The sequence below is a fragment of the Struthio camelus genome, chromosome 19 (assembly GCF_040807025.1).
Source record: "Struthio camelus isolate bStrCam1 chromosome 19, bStrCam1.hap1, whole genome shotgun sequence".
In the NCBI taxonomy this organism is placed as follows: domain Eukaryota; kingdom Metazoa; phylum Chordata; class Aves; order Struthioniformes; family Struthionidae; genus Struthio; species Struthio camelus.
Window position 1 is genome coordinate 13,915,235 of NC_090960.1, and position 24,660 is coordinate 13,939,894.

The 24,660-nt window shown below is 43.2% G+C and overlaps 1 protein-coding gene across 1 annotated transcript in view; it reads right to left on the bottom strand.

Annotated features, from left to right (window-relative positions):
- Window positions 1-642: 642 nt before the first annotated feature.
- Window positions 643-24,660, bottom strand: part of DNAH9 (dynein axonemal heavy chain 9) — a 224,317-nt gene continuing 200,299 nt past the window's right edge. The window contains exons 63-68 of the mRNA XM_068913909.1: window positions 21,533-21,724; window positions 20,818-21,009; window positions 19,870-20,040; window positions 17,130-17,312; window positions 6,834-7,223; window positions 643-1,041 (exon numbers count right to left, since the gene is read on the bottom strand). Of these exons, the coding sequence (XP_068770010.1) occupies window positions 814-1,041; window positions 6,834-7,223; window positions 17,130-17,312; window positions 19,870-20,040; window positions 20,818-21,009; window positions 21,533-21,724 (1,356 nt within the window). The 3' untranslated portion in view covers window positions 643-813. The remainder of the gene's footprint in view (window positions 1,042-6,833; window positions 7,224-17,129; window positions 17,313-19,869; window positions 20,041-20,817; window positions 21,010-21,532; window positions 21,725-24,660) is intronic.

Genomic DNA, 24,660 nt, shown 5'->3' on the forward strand with positions numbered 1-24,660 from the left:
GGTTCATTAAAGTAAGGCACAACCTAGTTATTCCTCTCTGTGCTTTCTGCTCTAAGACCACATCAGTTCTCACCCACTCTGCTCAGGATTATACGCACAGCTATCCAAATGCTTACATTTGTCTCGCTTGACACTGCATGTTCTCGTCATATAATGAATAAATGTGTGATATTGGCCTACAGGCAGTTTTTAGACACTACTCCAAGAATAAAGATTTGCATTAGTAAATTTCTATTATTATGAGATATTAATCTTAAATAACCCCTGTGCTGCATTTTTATTTTTGATTACATTAAGAACATTGGATATTAACTCTATTTTGAATGGTTCTAAAATTTATAGGGCTATTAGAGCAAGAAATAGTTCATATCTATAACAACTGCTGGATTCCCCAACTTTCAATATTATTCATATGACAAAGAAACATCCATTAAAAAAAAATCCAAGGTCTAAAGAATTTCACAGGTCATGGAAATATCTAAAGATTTCAGAGAGCCCATGGAGTTATAACTACTTTTGAATTACTAAAGAGAAATAAACACTAAATTCAGACTTGAACTTAGCATTGTCTGGATTTGAAAGACAGTTCTGGATGTTGAAGTGCTATAGCGTTGCAATGTAGCAATGATAGGACACTGATTTACAGATCACTTCTGTAAACTTTTATTACAAACTTGCAGGCTCTATTTCCCTGGGTTTTTAAGTGTCCAGTACTCAGAGCAATGGAGGTTGGGTTTTCTCCCAGAATGATATATTTTTGTAATATTATGAGTAAGACATTGTTAGGAATTTCCTCATCTTCTGCCAGTGAGCCTAGATCTGTAGCAGCAATGCCACACCAGCAAGCACCCACTTGGAAGGATTTTCTTTAGTTTTAAGGTTAAAAGTCCACACAAACGTTGGCCCTCTTTGGCGTGTTTTGTAGACAGGACATGGGTACATAATACGGATATCTTGCTTGTCAGCAGGAATGGCTTTGATGAAAATGACAGGCATAGCAGGGGTTAGTTCCTTGAGCCTTGCATCTGTGATTATCCCAGTCTACAGAGGAAAGAAGAAGAGCTCTTAGTTAGATTTCCAAGATGCCCATGAACTGTACTCTGATACATATGATCATTTGTAATGTTTATAAAAGTTGATCTTGCTGGGCAGGTGCAAATATCCTCCCAGAGGTCTATGAGCTGGATGAGTCTTTTTGAAGTAAGGAATGCTTGGATCAAACACCTATCCTGTTTCATCAGAAGCCTCTCTCAGGTGTAGCTTATTCCAAGGGGAAGACTGAAACTTGCTGCCAATAGGTGCTCAAACCCACATGCACCTGACTTTGTGGGGGAATGATGCTCCTGGCTAGGTCCAGTCAGATAACCCTCATCTAGCTCTAACTCAAGGTTTTGTCAAACCAGAACCACCTTGCGGGGAGTTTGCTTGTGCTAGGACCAAATGTTGACTCCAGAGCAGGGTTCAGGCTGGAGAGCAAAACTCACTTGAGAAAAGGCTAAATTAAAGCACCCAGTGAAGTGTCCCACCGCACCTTCAGAATTAGAGCATGACATGTGATACTTCCTTGTGTACTAAATATAAGAAATGTTTTCAGAGACCCCAAGAGATACCACTGACTTGTTTCCACTCACAGGTGCTCACATCACCAAGACGGATACAGATGAACTGTTCCTAAGGGAATATTATCTTAAACTAACAAGCCTACATTATCCTCGTTAAAGCAATGCTTTCACTCAGCAGGCTGTCTGACCTAGGAGAAGGATGGTTTGCTGTCAGGGCATGAAATCAACTGGCTTGCTTCTCTAACACTGGTCTCTTGGGCAGCTTCTGTTTCTCTTTCTGACAATAAAATGCCCTCCACATCAATCAATTTTCAGGAAAACCTGCAGAATTGCTTAATGGAGGCTGGAGAGAGCAAATGAAAACAAATACAGAAAAGGAAATAAAACTTCTCCATGCTAAAGACACTGCCTCTTACTGCAGCTTAGTTTCACATATCATTATTATCTCAAATGCTCTTAGATCAGAGCTGTGGGATGAGATTCAACCTCTTTAATAGTTTATTCAGTTCTGGAAATGAGTGGAGAAACATAATCCCTCTTGCAAAACACCTCCATTTAATTGTACTAATGCCATCTGTTATACTAAGCTAATGATAAGACTCAATTCTGATTTACAATTTCGTATTTCCAATGTGCTGCACAAACATTAAGTAATTCTTATATTACCTTGCAAAGGAGCTATTTTCCAAGTGTTATTACGCTGTATTTTTAAATTCACATCTTTAATTTCTGAGGATGAATTTTGATCAAATGTCTTGTTTACTGAAGACAATTATTCAAATCAAATTTCCAAGATATATTCTACCTACTTCTAGGTTAACAAGGTCTGAAATCTTCCTGAGATATCTCTATAGAACATATAGCTGTAATATGTCTGGGCTGAGTTTCATTTACATTTTTTCTCTCTTTCACAGTCAGAAATTAATTCTACTCTGAAAGCAATTTACCCTAACTACTGGCACAGCACACCTGGTACAAAACCACTATTTTGACCTCAGAGAGCTCCAGACCTCAGATCCCGAAGGAGAACTCTTTACTTCTGTTTGTTCTGATTTCTCAAAAGTCAATTTGAAGAGTGGACATACACTGCCAAATATCGATTGGCCCAGAGAAAAGGACACAAAACAGTTGTCACAAGCCAGCGATGCTGATGGTTGGGCTCAAATACACATGCAGTGAGCCAATGTCCTCTCCCACTGAACTGTGTTTTCATGTTTTACTAGCACAGGCATATCTGTACCAGAGCTAATTTAGGATCAGTTGGCTTAAAGACATTTCTGCATTGGTTGGTCGCCTTTCAAATAGAATCACTTCCATTTGTAGGAAAGGGGTGCTTATACTGACAGCTGCGGTTGTGGATCTGACCAGCAGGATAGTCAACAAAAGCATCACTCCAGGAAGGTCCAGAGATTGTGGGGTTGGTGGCTTCAGGTGGATATAGGGAAGCGGACAAAGAACCATCCCTGATCCCACATCCTACACACTGGATGGATGTGATCTAATGATGTCCTGCCCAGCAAAGCTCAGTGAGAGATGAATTTTTATCACTGATTGGTTTGAGAATTGACAGACAGATGGAAAAAGGATTGCCAAGTTATCTCTTTTTTAAAATAGCCTTAAATAAGAGAGCGGCTGTTCACAGTGCAGTTCACAACTGTTCCCTTCATGGTTGCCTTGTAAGTTTATCACTGGAGATGCCAGCTTCAGCCACATGCTATTCTGGCTCTTATAGCTCACAAATACAAGGGCATTATTGACAGTTGACATCCGGAGGAATAGGCTTCACATAATGTCCCAGTTCACCACTCTGGGAAAAGTTTCAACCTCCGATACATGAGTTGATGTATTAGTGCCTGTGCACAAGATGATGCAAGCTGTGATATGCTGGGGATTGTAGCATCAGAATTGTAGAACCTAGACATATCAGGGCTGGGTTCTGCACTGATGCTGTTTTCATCTGCCTCAGCTTCTAGGAAGTGTTCTGTTCCTTGTTAACCTCCCTGCCGGTTTAACACAGGTTCTTTACGTAGGACTAGCTTTAAAAAGTTCATGGAAGCTTTAGCTGATGTGGAATGAAAGAGACAAGATATTCTCAGTGTTGAACCACTGCTCAACATGCTGTGCACTGACTGTGCATCTCTTCCAAGAACAAGGGAGTATGTCATCTACAACCTGCAAAGCTCAGTGCAGCACATTACTATTAAAAGACCTGTCCCTTTGTCCTATCATGCTCCAGTACTGTTGGTGAGTAGCAGGGCATGTACCTGGGACTAAACGCTCCATTGTTGGGAGCGAGAAACTCAGGAATCAATCAGCAGTTTCCCATGGCTCAAGGTAAAATGCCTCATAGTATCACCCGTCAAACTGTCTCTAGCTGAGCCCTCCTGACTTTAATGGCATTACAGCAACAGATCATTTGGACTCAGAATAACCTGCTTGATTTCATTTGGTTTAATAGCTGCCTGCTGTTTTGTAATGAAGGTTTATAACTTTAAGATACCCTAGGCAAACATAAATGTTTAAATAAATAGAAAAATTTGAGTAGCAGAATATGGAGGGAATTTTCTCTTTTCTGAAGGCACAATCTAAATATGAAATATTCTTTTAAAAGTAGAGGTGCTCCCCAGAGTAGTACACCTAAACATGACCTGCCATTCATATCAGGGGATTAATTTTGAATGAGTATATCACCCAAAAGAACTGTGCAGCTGTTTTAATAATTCTGCATCCATTAATGTATACAGCTGTGCACTGGCTTACAGGTAAAATGAATAGTTTCACTGGGTAGAATTGATACTTCAGTGTGAAAAACAGCATACGAAAATATTCTTTTTCTTTCTGAATTAAGCTGAAGTACGATACCCAGAGATTATCAATGCTATTAATGTTATTGTTCAGTATCTTTTAATCACAGAAAAAAATGCAATGAGAAAAACACACTTACTAAAGTCCAGATGCTCTACGAAGACAAAACTTACTGCTGAATGCAATCACCTATACAAGATATCAAAGGGAGGCAGAGGAAAGAAGCTACATGTTCCCTAAAAGATTTCTGGCGTAGCACCACCGAACTTCTTACGCTTCATTTCCGTTACTACGTGGGGAAAGGTAAAGGCCAGGCAGAACTCAGCCATTTTGATCACCACGTTTTCTAATCTTAATTCGATGATAACAGAAAATATACCAGCAAACCCTGGAATTTATTTTTAATGGAGCATTCCCTATGCACAATTAGGACTTTTTCCAAATGCTCCCAATTCTGCTATGTTCAGCTGATCTGCATCAGCCTAAAATATCAGTTCTTAAGCGTATTGGAAATCCAGTGCTCTCTGCAACAAGAGTTTGTGATATGCAAGAGCTGTCAGCGTTTTCTATTGACCCATCCCACAAACAGTAGATAGCACCCATCATCTGCTTGCTGAGAATACTGTGTGGCAGGTAGGGCAGCCACAGCAAAGGAACAGAAAAGAGAATAGGCAGGGAACTGTAGGACTAAGACTTGGGAAACAGACCAGGCTGATCTCTGTTCCACTACTGCGACTTCTGTTATCAGTAAAGACAAACACAGGAAGGCAGGAGATCTGACCTTAATGCGCTCTTGAAATCTTTATCGCTACCTTCTGATAGATACTTTGCCAGTGTTCCTGACTGTCTGTGGCTTTTCAGGCCTAATGTGCACATCAACCCATCCTCAGAAAGAAAAGGGCCTGGAGGTTTGACCTTCCCAAGGATTTGCAATAAAATTTGCTGGATGCCATCAACTCATGAGTTCTGAGTGGCTGCAGTTCTAAGGACAATGACTGCATTTAAAGCTTTTCCTAATTTCCTATTCTTAGTGGCAAATTATTTCAGAGAGAAAGCTGAAAAGTAAGTAAGTGGAGAGTTTTAGATTTGAATTGCATGGTCAGGATGGGATACAGTATATAATAGATATGGCTCCTCTACACAACATCCTACCACCAAGCTGCGTAACAGATGAAAGAGAATCTTCAAGGTTAAGAGCAGGAACATTCAAAAGAGTTGCCCCTGAAATAAAAGCTTCTTCCTGTGAGAGTGTAAGCTTGACATAGATAAGTTCTGGCTGACCCACTTTGATCAGCCTTCACTCTCTCACAGATCACTGGCAGCAGGAGCATTGCACTGCCTGCCTAGAGAAAGAGATGCATGAACCACTGTTATTTAATTTTTGCATGCAGCTCAAATTAGGAACGGTGGTACAACAGGCCAGGCAACTCAGAGACTAAACCTGGTGGGGATTTGTCAGCCTAATGACTCTCACTCTGCAGACTAAACTCCTCACAGCTGACAAGTGTCCACAGGAATGACAGGGACAATTATGCTCCTATAGGATGCTGCTCCACAGGGTGCACTGCAAGAAGAGAGCTGCTGGCTATGTGGTCATGACAGACCAAGTGTGCATTGTTCCCTTCAGGTGCCTGGTCAGTGGGTATGGTTTTCACCTTGGCTGCCCCCAGGCTGGATGTGCTACAACTGAAGGCCATTTGGCCACATCCAGAAAGAAGATCTAGGGCCACTTACACTGTCTGAGTGTTTGTCCAGGATCTGCATCACCCTCTATGCTTGGCCATCAGCCTTAACCATACAGGTTAGACCCCCCCATGCATGTTTTATGTGCCACATAAGAGGATGGCTGAAGGGCATGATCCATTTTTGGTCACAAACCATATCTATGAGGATGCTATTCTGCTCAGTTCTGTGACCACCTAGTAGTGGAGGGAGGGATGATGGTCCAGGTTGGGCACATACCATCACATGGGATGGCATTCAGCTCTGCAAACATGAAGATGTAAGAAATCAGGGTGCATTCCTTTCTCTCCACTGTTGCTAACCAGGGGATGGAATAATGAACGCTGTAACAATGTGGGGTGCAGGGACAGTATAGTCCTGAGAAGACCCCAAGTTTTTCTCTGTGTGATAACATCACGACTGCTGACCACTCTTTAGTCAATATACACTGAGGTTGAGATTCACGTTGTAAAAAACAGACATCTTGGTCCAAGCTGGCCACCTTGAACTCCCTTAATAGCTGATGTGGTGAAAGGCACCCTCTAGGGCTGATTCATCTGACCATCTTGGATACTTATCTTGGGCCTCTGAGGAGATGCCCACTTCTTTCCCATCCTACAGAAGTAACTTGAATGACTAGACTATTGTCTATCAGGAGTGGTAAGTTTCCCACAGCACAGTAGCAAGCAATAAGGGCATAACTTCCACAGCTTTCTCATAACACAACGGCCTTGGCAAGCTTACCTGTGCATCCCAGCGTGCACCTTCCATGAACAAACCGTGGATGTAAGCCCCTTCCCGAGGAGGACTGGCAAAATCTTCCCGGTTCTTCTTTGTCACGTCACACTGCAGGGTCATCTTGTCCAAAGGCCACTCATTCTTTCGGGCTGTGGACTGCATGATGGCTGTCAGGAAAGACTGAGGATTGAAAAACCCAGCAAGCCACACTGCAGAGGGCAAGGAAAAGTCTCCTGTCCAAGTCTCTAGCTCCCTGATGCGATTGAGGAGGTCAGCAAACCATTCGCCCAGGCTAGCCATGGAAGGGTAAGCCCTCTTTATCCAGGATTCAGGAACTGTGTCCAAGAAGAGGGCATTCTGTAAGTTCTCCATGTCACTTGTCATGGTCAGTTCTCCCTGAGAGAGAAAGGGGACAATTAGCAGCAGAATATGAAAATGTGCCTCTGTCAGAGGCAAAAATGGTGACTGTTTGACACTGAGCAGAGCTTGCAGAACCTGAGTTAGAAGTGTGGAAGAGCATGGTACCCTACACAATCTCTTTGAATTTCTTCATGAGCTTTGAGGTGTTTTATGAACAAACTCAGCTTACTTAACCTGCTGCACCCTCATATTCCTCTATCCTTATCTTCCCTAATGTAAAGATATTACTTGGAGGAAAAACTATGCAATAGAATGATGCAGAGAATGATGCTCCAAAGTTGCTTCTGTTTTCTCTCACTGAGTGAAGATCTACAAAGGGCAGATTTTCAGAACTGCACAGCCCTTCCCACCAGTGCTGTCAGGGCAGGGTACTGGAGCCTCTGATAATTCTACTGCAAAACTGTCCAAAACGTCTGTTGTATCAGGTCCTATCCCCCTCCTTTCATCCACTTCTCACCCCGCTCCTCTCTATTATTTTGCAGTGCAAGCATTTTTAACTTAATACATTATGTCTGTAAAGGTAATCACAGATTCTTTCACAAAGGGGAAACACCCAACAAATTAAAATATGATTCTGCCAAGTGAGATATATAGAGAGGCTTGCCTTTTCCTTTATTCAGCAAGTAATTACTTTTAAAGCTTTTAGAAACCTATATCAGGTTGGCCAATAGAGCATAAGAGCTAGAACATCACTGCATGGTAATACTGCATCCCTCTTGAACTTCTGGAACACTTCAGCAAGCCAGCAGTGCTTTCTAGACTACAATTAAGACAATTCCTGCTGTATCCAACTGAAATTACCCAAAATCTTAGACAGAGATGCCTGGATGGTACACATGCTGAGAGCACAGCTAAGAAAGGCAGCCAAAAGATGCAGCAGATGGTGCAGAAGAGTGCACAGAAGGAGAACAGAAACTCTACCAAGGGTACTGTACATATGCTCAGCAATGGTGCTGACATACCACAGGGCACAGTATATAGCACCAACTGGAGCAACTATCCCTGAAAAAACAAATCCAGACTGAGCTTCCAGGGGAGGCTGCAGCTATCCCGGGCTGGAGATGCAGGCAGTGCTGTCAGGGGGTCTCTCTTGTCTGCAAGGGGTGTGTGCTGGTGGAGGATCTGTATCACCAAGCAAAAGAGCTGCAGGAGGAAGTCAGTCGAATGTGCAGCCTCAGAGATTACAGAATCATGGAGTGGTTGAGGTTAGAAGGGACCTCTGGAGATCATCTAGTCCAACCTCCCTGCTCAAGCAGGGTCACCTAGAGCACGTTGCAAAGGATCGCGTTCAGGAGGGTTTTGAATATCTCCAGGGAAGGAGACTCCACTACCTCTCTGGGCAACCTGTTCCAGTGCTCAGGCACCCTCACAGACAAGAAGTTTTTTCTCAGGTTCAGGTGGAACTTCCTGTGGTTCAGTTTGTGCCCGTTGCCTCTTGTCCTGTTGCTGGGCACCACGGAGAAGAGACTGGCCTCATCCTCTTGACACTCCCCCTTCACATACTTGTACACGTTGATGAGATTCCCCTCTCAATCTTCTCTTCTCCAGGCTGAACAGGCCCAGCTCTCACAGCCTTTCTTCAGAGGAGAGATGCTCCAGTCCCCTCATCATCTTGGTAGCCCTCCGCTGGGCTCTCTCCAGGAGTGCCATGTCTCTCTTGTCCTGGGGAGCCCAGAACTGGACACAGGACTCCAGGTGAGGCCTCCCCAGGGCTGAGGAGAGGGGCAGCATCACCTCCCTCCACCTGCTGGCAACACTCTGCCTAATGCACCCCAGGAGACCATTGGCCTTCTTGGCCACAAGGGCACACTGCTGGCTCCTGCTTAACTTGTTCTCCACCAGCACTCCCAGGTCCTTCTCGGCAGAGCTGCTTTCCAGCAGGTCAACCCCCAGCCTGTACTGCTGCATGGGGTTATTCCTCCCTAGGTGCAGGAGCCTGCACTTTGTTAAACTTCAGGAAGTTCCCCTGGGTTTAGGGGGAAGTTTAGTTTCGTCAGCAAACTTGCTGAGGGTGCACTCTGTCCCTTACTCCAGGTCATTGATGAATACATTGAACAAGACTGGAGCCAGGACTGGCCCCTGGGGGACACCACTAGCCACAGGCCTCCAACTTGACTCTGTGCCATTCACCACAACCCTCTGAGCTCGGCCATCCAGCCAGTTCTCAATCCACCTCACTGTCCACTCATCCAGCTTGCACTTCCTGAGCTTACCTAGGAGGATGTGATGGGAGACAGTGTCCAAAGCCTTGCTGAAGTCCAGGGAGACAACATCCACTGCTCTCCCCTCATCTACCCAGCCAGTTATCTCATCCTAGAAGGCCATCAGCCTGGTTACACAGGATTCCCATTGTGTGAAATCATGCTGACTACTCCTGATCACCTTCTTAGACAGGGTGTCCAGGATGAGCTGTTCCATCACATTTCCAGGGATGGAGGGGAGGCTGATAGGCCTGTAGTTTCCTAGTTCCTCCTTCTTGCCCTTTTGGAAGACTGGAGTGACTCCTGATTGCCATAACTTTTCAAAGATGATGGAGAGTGACCTAGCAATAACATCTGCCTGCTCCCCCAGCACTCGTGGGTGATTCCATCAGGGCCCATGGACTTGTGGGTGTCAACTTTGCCTAAATGATCAAGACGGTGATCCAGCTGATCACTGTTTAACGCCCTCATTAATGACATCACCGTACCCACAGCAGGTTTGCAGATAAGAGAAAACTGGGAGGAGTGGTTTATAAACCACATGGTTGCGCCGCCATTCAGAGGGAGCTTGAGAGGCTGGAGAAAGAGGCTGACAGGAATGTTGTGAAGTTCAACAAAGGAAAGTGCAAAGTCCTCCATCAGTGGAGGAATAACCCCATGCACCAACAGAAGCTGGGGGCCAATCTTCTGTGAAGCAGTTTTGCAGACTAGGACCTGATGGTCTTGGTGGACAAGCAGAACATGTGCCAGCAATGCACCCTTGTGGCAACAAAGGCAAACAGCATCCTGGGCTGCATTAGGAAGAACCTTGCCTGCAGGTCGAGGGAGGTGATCCTTCCCTTCTACTCAGAACTGTTGAGACCACATTTGGAGTCCTGTGTTCAGTTCTGTGTTTCCCAGTACAAGAGAGAGACATGGACCTGCTAGTGCAAGTCCACCAAAGGGCCACAAAGATGATTCAGAGATTAGAGCATCTGTCATATGAGGAAAGGCTGGAAGAGCTGCTATTTTTTAGCCTGAAGAAAAAAGGGCTCAGGGGCTCTTATCAATGTATTAAAATAGAGGGGGAAAGGGGAGCAAAGAAGATGAAGCCAGGATCTTCTCAATGGTATCCAGTGACAGGACAGGAGACAATGTGCATAAGCTGAAATACAGGAAATTCCATTTAAACCTAAGAAAAAACCCATTTTTACTCTGAGGTTGGTTGAACACTGGACGAGGTTGTCCAGAGAGGTTGTGGAGTCTCACCCTTGGAGATATTCAAGACCCAACTGAACACAGTTGTGAGCAACCTGCTCTCATTGACCCTGGTTTAAACAGGATGTTGGAGTAGATGATCTCCAGAGATGCTTTCAACCTCAACCATTCTATGATTCTGTGATACTCAAACTAATCATACCACAAAGACAAAAATTTGCAAATGGAGGCTAAGCTTCTACGGGTTTATAATGCCCTTCACAATTTAAGTTTTAACATGCCCTACGCTGAGATAGGGGGATGCAATACATTGTAGAATTTAGGAGCCTGATAGTTAACACAGATTACTGGTTTCCGTTCTAAAAACTTAACTTTGGCCCCTTATCATTTTGCCAGCATTCATCTGACTTACAATTTCTCTTTGCCTTAGGCTGAATGTTTTGGGAAAGATTAACTGAAATTAGTTGAGCCGTTACTGAGAAAAAAGCAGGAGAAGTGGGTCAGTCTCTTCACATTAAAAAATTCCAACTGTTCTTTCACAGGACTTCAGTGCCTCCAGCCATGGGGTCAGCAGAGGTGCCCTTTACTGGGTCCACAAAAATCTATCAAGCTTTGGGAAAAGTTGAAATCCTCTTAAAGCAACCCCTGACACATTTTAGCAAAGTTTGTTAGAGTCTAGCAGTTTCTTTCTATATTGACCATGCTTCATTCCTGCAGAGCTCTGATTGGCAGACTGCACTGACAGGCATCAGTACAACGAGCACACAGCTACAGACCCACCCAAACAGTGGAAGGGCAGTAACAAGTGCCCTTGGCCCACAGTGCTTCTGGCACCCACATTGGAAGTAGGCTCTGTGCTGAGTGGTCAGGACTCAGGGCAAACAGCCCGTTTACTCTTTTGGGTTAGCAAGCATTTTCTTAAAGCAAGCATACTGGAAGACACCAGAGAATCCTGAGCTTGGGAGCTTTTCATTGGAACACAAACATTCTGAGCTAAAACACTGCAAATGCAACACTCAGAGCTTCTGGATGACAGCTGAAACTCAAGGCTTAAATGCAAATCTACCTTGCGCACTGTATCTTATCAAAGGGAGGAAGGGTGTCAGCTGAATTAAGGCAGTGGAAATGTCCATTCCCACACTTTTGGCTGTTTAGTACTAGAGCTGCAACCCTCATTACTTTTCTTTCCTTTCTTTTTCCTTTTCCATTTGCTTTCTTTCTCTCTTTTCTTCTCTTTTCTTCTCTCTTTTGTACTACACTTGCAACCCTCATTATTTTTCTTCTTTTCTTCCTTTCCTTTCCTTTCCTTTCCTTTCCTTTCCTTTCCTTTCCTTTCCTTTCCTTTCCTTTCCCTTCCCTTCCCTTCCCTTCCCTTCCCTTCCCTTCCCTTCCCTTCCCTTCCCTTCCCTTTGTCCTTTTCTTTTTTTTCTGTAAAGTTTCTAAACATCCACTATAAAATGTACTTTGTTTAGCAATGAGCAAGTGTAGTACTACAAGGGACTGTGTCTTCCCAGAGACCATCAGTTCAAATTGGAGTTAAGAGCGCTTCCATACTACCTCTACATCTGAAAGCCACATTGCAGTCCTAGGAGCTCCCTTGTCACCCATACATCTGTGGTTTCCCATGCAGAAATCCCTTCCCATCAAAATGCTTATCTCTCAACAGGATGGATGGAGTTTTAAAAAACCTCTGCTTCAAAGATGAATTGTTAAAAGTAGTAAGCATTTAAAGGCAGCAGGCACCTGAACCTGCTAGGTTTCCCCATAGGGAACAAAATTCTGGTGGATAGGGGAAATCATATGCACAAAAATTTTTACGATGGTCTTTGTTTTAATACCCTAGAAGCTAAAATTAATGAACTAGATTAAATAAAGGGGTTAGTGAAAGCAGGGCTATTTGCTCTTAATTCTAAATCAAGAGGAACAAATGTAATTGCCTTTCAAATTATACATCAGCTTCCCTGGTTTCATAAAGCATTCAGAGATACTCCATTACATGTGAGGACGGACCAGGTAAGTCTCTACCAGTAACTCATCTCATTATTTCTGTTCAAAGATTTTACATTTCTAGGGAATCTCAAAAATGATTGGTTACCTGGTAAGAGATCTTTAAAGTGCTGGGTAATTCCAAGCACAAAGGTCAAACATAAATAAAAAATTTCGTTTTGTATTTTTCATGTAGTGACAAAGGAATACAAAGGCAGTGCATGCCCCTTTTACTTCCTCTTACATACCTGAACTGTTTCAGTTTGTCTATAACATATTTTATGGTAATTTACTGACCCACAATTAAAACTCACACAACAGAAAACTATGATCAGGTTCAGTGAGAGAGGCTGGTAATGACATTCACAACTTTGTGGAAATGATTTGACCCTGTGAGGGGCAGCTGTTATGGCTGTGTTATTCAACAATGACATCTGTTGGCATAAAAACTTTGAAGTCTTACTTCAGTTCCTTCTGGTTCCTTCTTATTTATACCATGTGGGTCACCATCTCCAGTCTCAGGAGAGCTTAGACAGTATGGACCATGTTCCTTATTTAATAGGCTAGTTTCTGGTTAAAGCCACTGGCAAAACTATGCAGATAAAGAAGTCTGATGGATAGCACTCTGAGAACGACAGAACTGACTTACAGGGATAGTTGAAAGCATTTTTCACTCCTGGAAAGGTTTTAAAGCTGGTAAAAATATTGCAAAATGTGTGCAAGCAGTCAAAAAGATTTAAAATCATAACCCTCATGGTCATTTCTCTGGTCTAATTTTGCTTTCTGGAAACAAATGAATTAGCAAATGCAATTCTTAGGAAGGCTTAAGAAAAGCAATTTTTAAAGCCTGCACGCTCAAGCATACTTGTTGGTATCTCCTGTGAGGGTTCAGAGCATCCAGAGCAGGTATTTTGTATAGCTGCCTAAACACAATTATGCATACATTTGTATTTCATAGGGATTGAAGTTACTTTTTTTTTTTTTTTTTTTTGCAAAACTCTGGGAGTAATTTTCATTAAAGCCATCCTTGAAAAAAATTCTGATCATCCTGGAGACATTCCCATGAGATGAACAGATTATTATCACAAATTATTTTCTCAGTTAAGGTGATTTTTACCTGAAACAATGAAATACCTGCAAGCATTATGAAATCTGGCCTTACTATATCCTTTAATAGTATTTATTATCCTCGTTTTGGAGGCTTATCCTCCACCAAAGCAGTAAAATAGAAAATTTGCTAGCAAAAATTATACTGGGTACAACATTAATATGCAAGTGTTTCAGCCCAGCCACTGGTCTTATAGAAGTCATTAAGAACTAACGGCTTTGAAATGTCAGTTATTTTTGATGGCTACCACTCTATTGCAATTTCTCTTCCTCTTAATGGGATGTCTCCTATTTTTGGACCAAACAATTGCTTTCCGTTAGATATACACAATGAATTATTCAAAAATTCAAATTAGCCATGACTTTCCAAATCGCCTTCTTTTAGCAGAGATTCAGTTAACAACAATACAACTTGCTTCCTCTGTGTTTTACCTATTTTATTCTGAGATCTGTGGCTACTGTTACGTAAACTCTCCTCCTCTGAGTGCTATCTGTATAGAACCCCAGTCCAGGAGATTAACATGTATTAACAGCTTTCATAGGAGCTGCTCTCAGGAGGAACAATCAAAGAATGATTTCTCTCCCAAACCAAGTGTGAGACCTAGCTGTCAAGCCAGGACGGCAGCAGTGCCTAAAGAAAGAGCCAGCTGCTGTTCCCCAGCTATTACAAGATATCCAAGGCATGGGAAAGGCCCATGAAGTGAAGCTAGGCAGCAGAACAGGTCATGCAGGACATGTAACTTAGCTCTGCAAGAACCGGTATGCAACCTCTGCATGCAGACACAGAAGAATCGCCCACCAGTAGTATCTCAGACCCTTCAAATTGTCTCTTCAGCATACATGAGATGAAGAAATGCTAACACAGACAGGTGCTGCCAGTCATCTGCTCTTTGTAAAACAAATTTCATGCCCTGGTCCCATGCTGTCTTGGAATCCTGTCATAGGTATTGAAATTGTTGGGAGAAACCTATACAGGCATTAGAGATGCCATTCCTGCAGGTGCCATCTGTGTTTCTCACTTCCCTATCACGATTTGTGATAGGGTTTTGGAAAGACTTTGCATCCTCTCTTCTTGCCTGATTTCTCTGCAGGATTTCACCTGTGCTTTATTTAGGCCCATACTTCCACACATTCCCCCCACCAATATTTAATACCCTACACTTCTCCATATTACATCTAATTGCTACACATTGTCCCAGTTACAATAATATCTTCTTTGATACTCCAAGATATTACACCACTTCTTTCTATCTGTAGGAGAAAATAGAATTTTCAATTCCACTGCCTCATGCTGGAAAATAAAGGAAATCTGCTTATAATAACTAACTACATAAATATCAGCCTATTTTAAAATAGATTATGTATACTATGCCACCACTAAGCATATATGATATGTCTATCTCTTTAATCAAGTTAAGCATCAGCTGTGAATGCAATGCAGAAATGCCTAAGTTAGCACTCACCCAAGCTGCTGTGTTCACAGTGCATACTATAAAGCTGCTAGGATTTGGGAGCTGCCTAGTCCTATCCCTGCAGAACTGCAGCTACCCAAAGCCCAGAGCCAGCCCTAGCAACTCTGTGTGCACTCTGCAAATATGTCCTTTGAAGATGCCTCTTCAAAGGAGCCTTCAGGAGAGGCTCGGGACCTCAGAAGACAGGTTGTCCTTTGCTAACCTGTCAGACCTTTCTACCTCAAAAGGACATTAGGACAAAGTATTTCCAGTTCCTTCAAGCATGGTGGTTCTTTTGCTTTGCAAAGTATTTTTGAGAGCTTTTCAGCTGAGAGTTTTGGCTTAAGTGAGATGGCAGCCTGTCATTCAGGAAATAACAGAACAGGGATTGATGTCTATACTTGCTACCTCACACCATGAAATTGTCACAGAGCAAGTTTAGTGACACAGGGAAGGCATCTGTGGTAGCATTGAAGCCACTGGCTGTCTTCCATGAGCTTTGGGCAGCAGTTCTCTGCTACAGCTAGGCCTTTCCAAAGGATGTACAGCACATGGCCATGATGAGAAGTCTTTTTAGAAGATGAGTTGCTTTGGCGTGTGAGGGCTGCCTAGGTAGGTGCTCACTGACCTGCAGTCTGATCTATGCTTGTTTATCCTTTAATGAGCAGTCTAGCAAGAGGTACAGCCAGCCTTGAAAGAATTCAGAGCTGTTTCTCATGCACGCTGCGTTTCTATTCCTCTCTGACTACACCCAGGAATGAAGCTGATGGTGGGAATGGAGTGACTGAGCAGCTTTGTCTCAGGGAACAGTCTCTGTGCTAATGCATAGAAGGGTTTAGCTGCCATCTGTGCCCTGAAACAGGATAAATGCTCTGCCTATTTTCTTCTAGGAAGGGTGCTGCTCTGATCCTGCTCTTCCTTGGAAAACTTTGTAGCTGACGAGAAATGAGAGCTTACTGGGCTTTATATGCACAGGGCTGGGATCTGTTTCTCAGATTATATCAGGTTTCCGCTTTGTCTGTCATGGGATGGAGGCAGATGTCCAACAAACTACATGCATTTCTGGGTGGCTGGACTGACCTTCACAAGACTTATGGTGAAGGGCTGCTTCCATGGCCTTTGATATTCTCTTTTGCCACCGTTTGCCTGGGAGGAGAGTCAGCAAATGACTTCACCTACCAGCAGATGCGGCCTCAAAGACAGCACTCTTGCATGCCCTCTTGAACCCAGAAACTTGCATCCTCTCTTACATGTTCTGAGGCGCCAGAGCGCCTCAGCATTCTCCATAAGCAATGGCCAAAGACACTACTCAGAGGAACACAGGCTTATCTACCTGGAGCAGTGTCTATTTTCTTAACAGGATGGAGAAGGAACGAGGCGCAGAGTAGCAGTATTTCCATAGGTGAAATATGGACCTTCTCCATTAGAAACTGACTCATACACAGTAGAAAGAGGTGTTTTATCCATCTCAAAACTCTTGTTTGTCAGTCCTTTTCTGTTATATTCTGGATATTCTTTGTATCCTTAACCAATCTTCCCTTTGATTCTAGCTAAGCTTTTGCCTTCAATGACATTTTGTTACAAGTTCCCCTCACTAACTGGGCATTTTGTGAAAAGGTGAAATTTTTTGGAATAATTTTAAATTGGCCATTTTTCAAATTCTGAATGTCCCATTGTTGCTGTGCTACAATATCATGTAGACAAAAGTGTCTGATCTCTCTTCCCAGGAGCAGTCATTGTTATATGTATCTTGTAGTACCTGAGCTCGAGGCCTGGGGACAACATGCCACTTGAAAACCATCTGCGAATCTTTCACTATAGAGTCAAGTTAGTTTTGCAGCAGTGGTGAGTACAGAATGTGACCGCTGTTATTCTCTGAGCACCTTTCCTCTTCATCAAGTTTTTACAACATTGCAGTTGTAACCCTACAGAGCTCTTACCTTCAACCCCAGATCCAGTTCTTTGAGAGAGCGCTTTATTTCACTGGTGAGGATGTTCATGCGTTCACATTCCTGGAAGGCAACCACAATGTACGGTGTCCTCTCCTCCACCTTTGCCATCAGTTCCGCAATGTTAAACTCTTCCATCAATTTCTCTAGCATCTCATCCAGAAGAGCTTTCACCTGTTTGCCAAAGGGAAAAGAGAGAGGGATGTTAGCAAATGACCCAAGGGGGTTTCTCAGCTGACAGCTGTCTGAATATGGGAAGAGAACTCCATCTGCCAGTTACTGTCTCTGAAAACAATCAGTGTCTTCTGAGCTGGGCATGGCACTTTTCAAAGAGCTTGCCCCATCCTATTAAAATTCAAACGCTTACAGAAGTTAATGTCAGATGAGAAGCTTTCAAAATGATGGTTTAAAAATATCAGCATGACATGCAATAGCCTCCTTTCTTCTTGGGTCTCAAGTCCGCATTTTTACTTCTACTAAGGTCAGGTTCAATGTAAGAAGACTGATAAGGTTATAAACTCAGCTGAGCCCTAAAACAACTGTGCTTATGATCTATTCTTCTGTGACATATCGATAAAGAGAAGTGATTATATACAATTGAATTTTAAGCAGAATTTGGTATTCTGAAATAGTACAGCAGTGGAAAAAAAGGCATAATGAAACAAAGTTATTTTCATGTCTCCATCACAGCTTGGTTTGGAAACAGTCTTAAATTGGTAAATATTAAACAGGAAAAACTCCAAAGCAACAGGATATTTCTAGTATTTAAAAGCAAATACAACAGAAAAAAAATTTTCTGGTTTACAATGGGACATGGAGTCCTTAAACTTGGTGGCACCAGCTGTACCTCTCAGGTACAATGATTTAAGGTAACCATTTGGCAGCTTGGTACAGAAATCTCTTGCATTCTCCTTTTCTTTACCTCTGCACTGAAATGTGAGCCAGACTTCTGCTTCTTGAGGATTTTTCAGGAATGCATTATGCAGAATTATAATTCTAAAATATGATATGCAAAATCTGGAGTACAGGTGTCAATTATAGCTGCCAATGAGTGGTAAGAGACCTCTGTGTAATATCCTCACTGTGCCCACCAACATTTATAGTAGTACTGTACTCCAATTTCCCCCCATTGCTGCTGTTCCAAACCCTCCACGCACATGTAACAGACCTTATGAGAAGGTGAGAATATTGGGCTATTATTCCACCTGAGCTACCTAAGGCTAGGCTGGAAGAGCTTTTCAGCTGCACCTCAAGTGCAGTATAGAAATACCCTATAATTTGAAATCTCCTCTGCAAAACCCTTCTGCTCTGATTTTTTCACAATTGTTTCATTTTCTGTAAAGTGGCCTCAGAAAGCTGTGGGAGTAACTGGACTTGTCAGCGCCTCAGGAAAATGACAGTTTCACAGTTTCCTTACTCTCTAAAGCTCTTTAAAATCACCTCAACAAAACAAGGGGCTGGAAATCCTCAAATAGAGGAACTAAGAGACAACAATTCAATCATTCTCTTGCAAGGACTGAGAGAAAAAGAGTACGGCCAATGCCAGTTAAAGCTCAGATAACGAGTGAGACCACCGCTAGAAAAGAATAGGCTATGGGAGCATCTTCGGAGTCACAATGTAATACAGTGGGGAGACACACAGGTCTCTTTCAGGCAACTTATCTTCTTACATAGATCAAGAAGCCCACAAAGATTTTCTGTGCTCCTGTGAGAATCCCCTCATTCAGATAGGCCTGCCCTGCAGGAGTTTACAGGGTAGCCATGTCCTACGATTTGACTGCTGGATCACTCACTGATAACTTTGCTTCTCTGGCCAGGGAGTTCAATTGCATTTACATAGCACAAGGACTAGGAAAGGAGAGGTGTTCATATCTGGTATCTCTGAACATTTCCTTTGGCTTTGCTTTCTCTAGATCATTTCTCTCACTTCTCATCTCACTATAGGCTGAAAATTGAACACACCCAGCACTTTTGAGTGCCCCTCAGGTGAAGGCAATAAGCTCCCCAGCATCAAGACAAGCCAAAGAAAGCATGTGTGAAACCACAGCTTTCATATAATCTTTCCATTTGTCATTTACTCACCTGCAAAGCTCCAGAAACAAAGCTGGGACCTTAAGTTTGCAGAACTCAGAAACTGAATGTGTGTTGGCTCTTTTCCAAACCTGCTAGGCATGCTTGGACCAGATTTTAATGAGCTGTGAGTTTTGAGAGGAAGAGCTGAGATCAGCCTGATACATAAGCATAATGAGTAAGTTTAGCTGGAAATAAGGAATTACAAGGCACCTGGGGATTGTGAGGGCTAGGTTGGACCTGGCGGACCTGGCAGCAGTGGTAAGTGGGTAGGTAAGTTCTGGGTGGCACGTTATGCCTGGCAGATACGGGAGCCCATTGGCATGCCAGTCATGGCATGGTGCATGGAAACTGGTGGCTCAGAGACAGTGGAGGCCACAGAAGGTTTATTTGTAATGTCTTCATGGGATGATAATGAAGGCATTGCAGTTCAGGGGGTAATTAAAAGTCACTGTCCTATTAGTGACAATCATCCAATTACATTCCAGCATGGTGATGTCCTGCATAATATGAGGCTGCCTGTTTCAGACAGTTGGTTTGCATCAGGAAAAGTCAAAACATGTTATAATAAACAGTTGTGAGACAAATTTGAATTAGACAGGACTGCCTACACATGAGACTGTTATCACAACTTAATGGTTCCTCTTACTACCACTCTTACCGTTTCTTCCCTGGTCACCCCTCTTCCCTCACCCATGCTGGTGTCCCGAGGCTGCATCTCCAACATGATGCGAAAGAGCTTCTCTGAGGTCTGGGTAAGGAATCCAATTTCAGCATTTGGATGGAGGCCATACAGATAAGGAGATTCAGGAGGCAAGGCATCATCTATGTACTGTACCAAAAAATTGGGTATCAGGTTAGATACAAAGACCAGGGCACTCTGTGCTCAGAGTACATGGTGCTAGAATTAGCATCCACCCAAGATAGTTAGCCCAGGATGATATAACTTTGCTCATGGCTGAAACATCAGCAAACTGACAGGAGAAAGAAATGTACAGTTGTTTATAGAAATAAGAATCGCCTCAACTACTGCAGTGAAAATTTAGTAATCGTTAAAGTTTGGCTTGGCTACGTATCTCAGGCCTGGACCTTCTCTAGAAATTATCTGCTGTGCATTTCAGCATCAATATTCTGAAATCTCCTGTGGCAATTTAGGTTCCTGTAGTTAGGTTTTATGAACAAAAACAACCTAATATGCATATCTCTGCTGCTCCTTATGTGTACAAAGAACAGATGAGATCAGTAAGTAGATCAACATGACCCTTCAGTGTTTCTCATCAAAGCTCATGATTAAAAGAGCTTGAAAGGGCCATTTTAGCAAAGAGTATGTGGATGTAATTGAGAGACCTGCTCAATTCTCAAGAACCGGTACAGTTGTTCTATTCATGCATGAACAGAATGAGCTCATGATGAAGTAGCAAATTACCATTAAACTTGGTTCATCCAAGGGAATGCTGAAATGTCTACAGAAAAAGAACATAATAGAAAATAACAGGAGGTGAGTTGAAAACTGTAATACTATTCACTGCCTCCTAAGAGATATTATAGGGCAATTATGGAAGACATTATAGTTACACATATAAATAACGTCAGAAAACAAAGCACTTACCTGGTGATAACCATTATAGTCCATGTTTCCTGGGAGGGGGAATCCTGGAGCAAGGAAGAGTTCTCCCTCCAGCATTTCTGGCTTAATAAATTCTTCCAAATAGGTCTTGCAAAGCCGTCTGTCCCAGTCATCTGTAATGTGACCTCCATACATAATCTCACCAAAGAGGTAGCGTAAATCATCATATGGGACCTGGAAGAATGAATATGGAGGGCATATGGAAGAATGAACCAGAGGGCATGAAGGAGTTCAGACAGCCACAGCTCCACCAGCAGTCATTGAGCAGCAGGCTATAGTACTACATACTAATCTGTGCAGTGAGTGTTTCCGTGTTACTATTTCTGTTTTTTAAGTAAATAAACATTAGGTAGTAGTTGAATCCTAGCTAGGGAAAAGTGGATTGCAACATGATTTTGTGCAGTTTCCCCTGGAAACGCAGGTTTATTAAGTTCCATTAAACCAAAGACCTCCATCACACTAGTGAGGTGTTTCATAAAGACCACAGACAACATTGGATAGGATTTGTAAGCTGCTACAGGTACAAATGGCGCTGAAGTTTTCCCACCTCAACCCAAAGATATACCAAACTATGAAGTTATAAAGCCAAAGACACCAAGAAACCGGCATTTAAGGAAACTTTCCAGAACTTTCAGCACAAGCCAGTTCACTGCTGGTAGTTAAAAGCCACCAAACAGCCCATGCTTGTTTCACATACCTTTGAGTTGGCCTCTAGGTAATTATACAGCACATTAACAGAGATAGTGAGGTCTCCGGTGTTAAAGGGATAGGAGCGGTTCCAGCCCTGTGGGCCAAACTTGCGCCTTTCTGCCACCACAGCATGGAAATAGCAGAGTGCAAAGAGGATGCTCTTGAATTCATTCTCCCGGGTGCACATCTCCAGGGTATCCTGAAATACAGGCAGAAAGGCAGGGCTGTGTAGGTCCACACGGCCCCTCTGTCTCTGTGGCTCTCAAGGCTTCACAGATATATATGACTTTGGACTGTGGTGAATCGATTTGCACCATCTGTTCATTTCTGCATAATCTACACATTCTCTAGTTTTCTAAGTTTGTGGGTTGCACTGGAAATTTATCTGCAAATTCTGATGCATATTTTCCAAATTAAAAGTTTTCCATCTATGTGGAACTTTTCCATCTCATAGTGACTTTGCCCAGGAACACATGCTGCTAGCCGAGAGAGGAAGAAAACATGAAGTCATCCAATGTCCCATCACCTGTATATGCCCCACATCCCGCAGCAAGGGCGTGGAGAGAAGCACTGAGCAAAGCAGATGTGCCAGCAGTGGGACTGGGGCAGTGGTCCTGGGCAGGAGTCCTGCTGAGGTGGCCTGGAGGCCTGCACCTTGGATACAAAAGCTTTCATCTGGGCAGCATCTTTCTCTGAGTTGCAGAGCTGACGGAGCAGGCTGCTATCTCAGAAAGTCTACATTCTGCACAAAGCCAGCCTGACTATGTGCTGCAGCAGCATATTCACTGACAGCACAGCCTCACGGGGCTGGTACCCACTCAGCATGCTAAGGCAAGAATGGGAGGAACTGCCAAAGATCCAAGCAGAGGAGATCAAATGCTTGTGAAAAAAAGCGATCCAGCCCTTCAAAGCTTGCACAGCAACAGGTGCTTCATTGCCCAACTTCCTGGCTACTCTTGAAGTCTGAATATCTATAAATGAGTAGGCAGAATGGTGATGCTGGAGGTGGAGAGGTGGAAACTTGAATCATTTAATCAATGAAAATGAACAAAGGGAACTGGTCTCCAAAGAACCCCAAATGGTGCTCAGAAACTGCAAGCGACAGTTACAGCAGTAGAGCACTGAGTAGGAGCCAAAGCAGCTGTGCCCGTTTCCAGCGGTGTGAGCATCACTCTTACGGGAGAGCAGGGCAGAAAAAGGAATCAAGAACTAGAGCTGTGTGCATGGTACAAGGCTGAATCACAGCTTTCACAGAGAAAGCTGGCAGCTGGTTTCTGAGGCAGAAGAAGAAGTCTTCAAAGGGCTCCTGTGAGACTTCCCTTCATTATTTTCAATTAAAAGAGTGCATTGTGTTAGACCTGTAATGAGCTGGGAGCTGGAAAGCCTAGCACAGCTAAAGGTCTGTGCTGAAAAGGGGGGATCCCCATGCTGTACAGCAGGCAAGACATTGGCAAACAGCATATAACGATTAAGGACAATCCAGGCCCTTTTTCCCTTGATCAGGCAGGACTCTTTAAGGTCTCTTTGTTATCACCAACCTAACTTAGCACCTCATCGAAAGAACAGGTTCAAATACCTGCTGAGCTCATTCTTCATTTCACAAAAACATCCCTGGACTTCAGGGGAGCTTGTCTGAATGAAAACTGAGTAAGAATCCAGCTCAGTCTCATTTGGCCTCTCTATTTAATCGTGCTTTTTTCTTTAGCTACAAAGCAGAACAATATTCCTCACATACAATAATAGGCCTTCTTTGTGACTTTCAGCTGAAAGCTAAATTTGAACATCCAGTCTGTACAAAGTGGGGAAATGAGGTGTAAAGGGGCCCCACCCACTCGCTCCAGGATTTGTGATAAGAGACATTTTATAATACTCTAGCAATTTAGAAAATGTTAATTACTACCTGATTGAAATATACAGAGGCAGGATGAAAATGTTAGTTTCGGTGAAGGTTTTCCCCTCCTTTGCTCTCCAGGACTTTTTATGGAATTCAAGGTGATGAACGACAGTAGATAAAAATGGAATAATCTCTGACTGTTTGCATTAATCCTTGTGTTGTGCCTCCCAGCTGCACCTGCTCAGAGATGTTAGCTCATACATTCAAGATTTCCTCAGAACGTGAGTGTCTAAATGTGAAAATGATTGTGAACCATCCCCATTTCTCTGCCCCTTGGGCTTGCGCCTGGGGTCTACTACAGGCTGTGGTTAAAGTGTGGCCCCAAATAACAACAGGCTGCAGGGAGAGAAAAGAATGAGGAATCCTGCCAGATTTGACCTATGTTTTCCTGGCACTCCATCACCAACAGAGTGGAGACATCAGTTACTGCCACACTAGTAATACAAAGGGTCCAAGGTGTGAGAATACCTTCAGGCCTTTCTGCTGCTATACATTCAACAGCTAGAGTCTTGCTGCAAGAGCTTAGCATGCCAAGGTAGTGGCAGTGCAGGATGTGTGAGTGAAGGTGATGGGGATTCAGGGCAGCAAAATGCAATGGTCTCTACCTCTAAGAAAGGTATCATCATAAATGTGAGTGGTTAGCCCTTAGCCTTTTGTCTCAACTGAAAAAGAAAGGGATCAGCAGAAGCACAGCAGCTTTTAGCAGTAAGATATGACAGGCTCCAGCACTCATTCAAAGCAAAGACTATTCTCTAGTGAGCCACCAGCACATCTTCATATATTCTGCTGTTCTTGGCAGTTTTCTGTCCTGCAGTGACCAGACAGAGTAACTAAGTGAGCTCACAAGGTGGGCTAGTTTCATTACTCGTGCAGTTTCTACTTAATAATAGCGTTATGAGGAATCTAACATTGCTCGCTCCACACCCATCCTTATTGGCTGCCAAGAAAAGAACATTTGTCAGTCATTTCCACATGCTATGCTTTCATGCCCTCTGCACAGGGGAACTCTATTGCAGTTCCAGCAGGAAAGAGCAGTAACAGTGGCCAATATAATGTGAGTATGTGATGACTGCGGGATATCATGCAGTAAGACCAACAAGCAACCTACCATTAGCTAATTCTTGCAGGCCAGCAATACTCAAGATGGCCTACTTTATCCCCATCTGTCCTCCCTGCAGAGAGAGTTCAGCTCTAATTCACAACTCTTCTAATGTCAGCAGGGTTTTGAACTAAAAGGCATT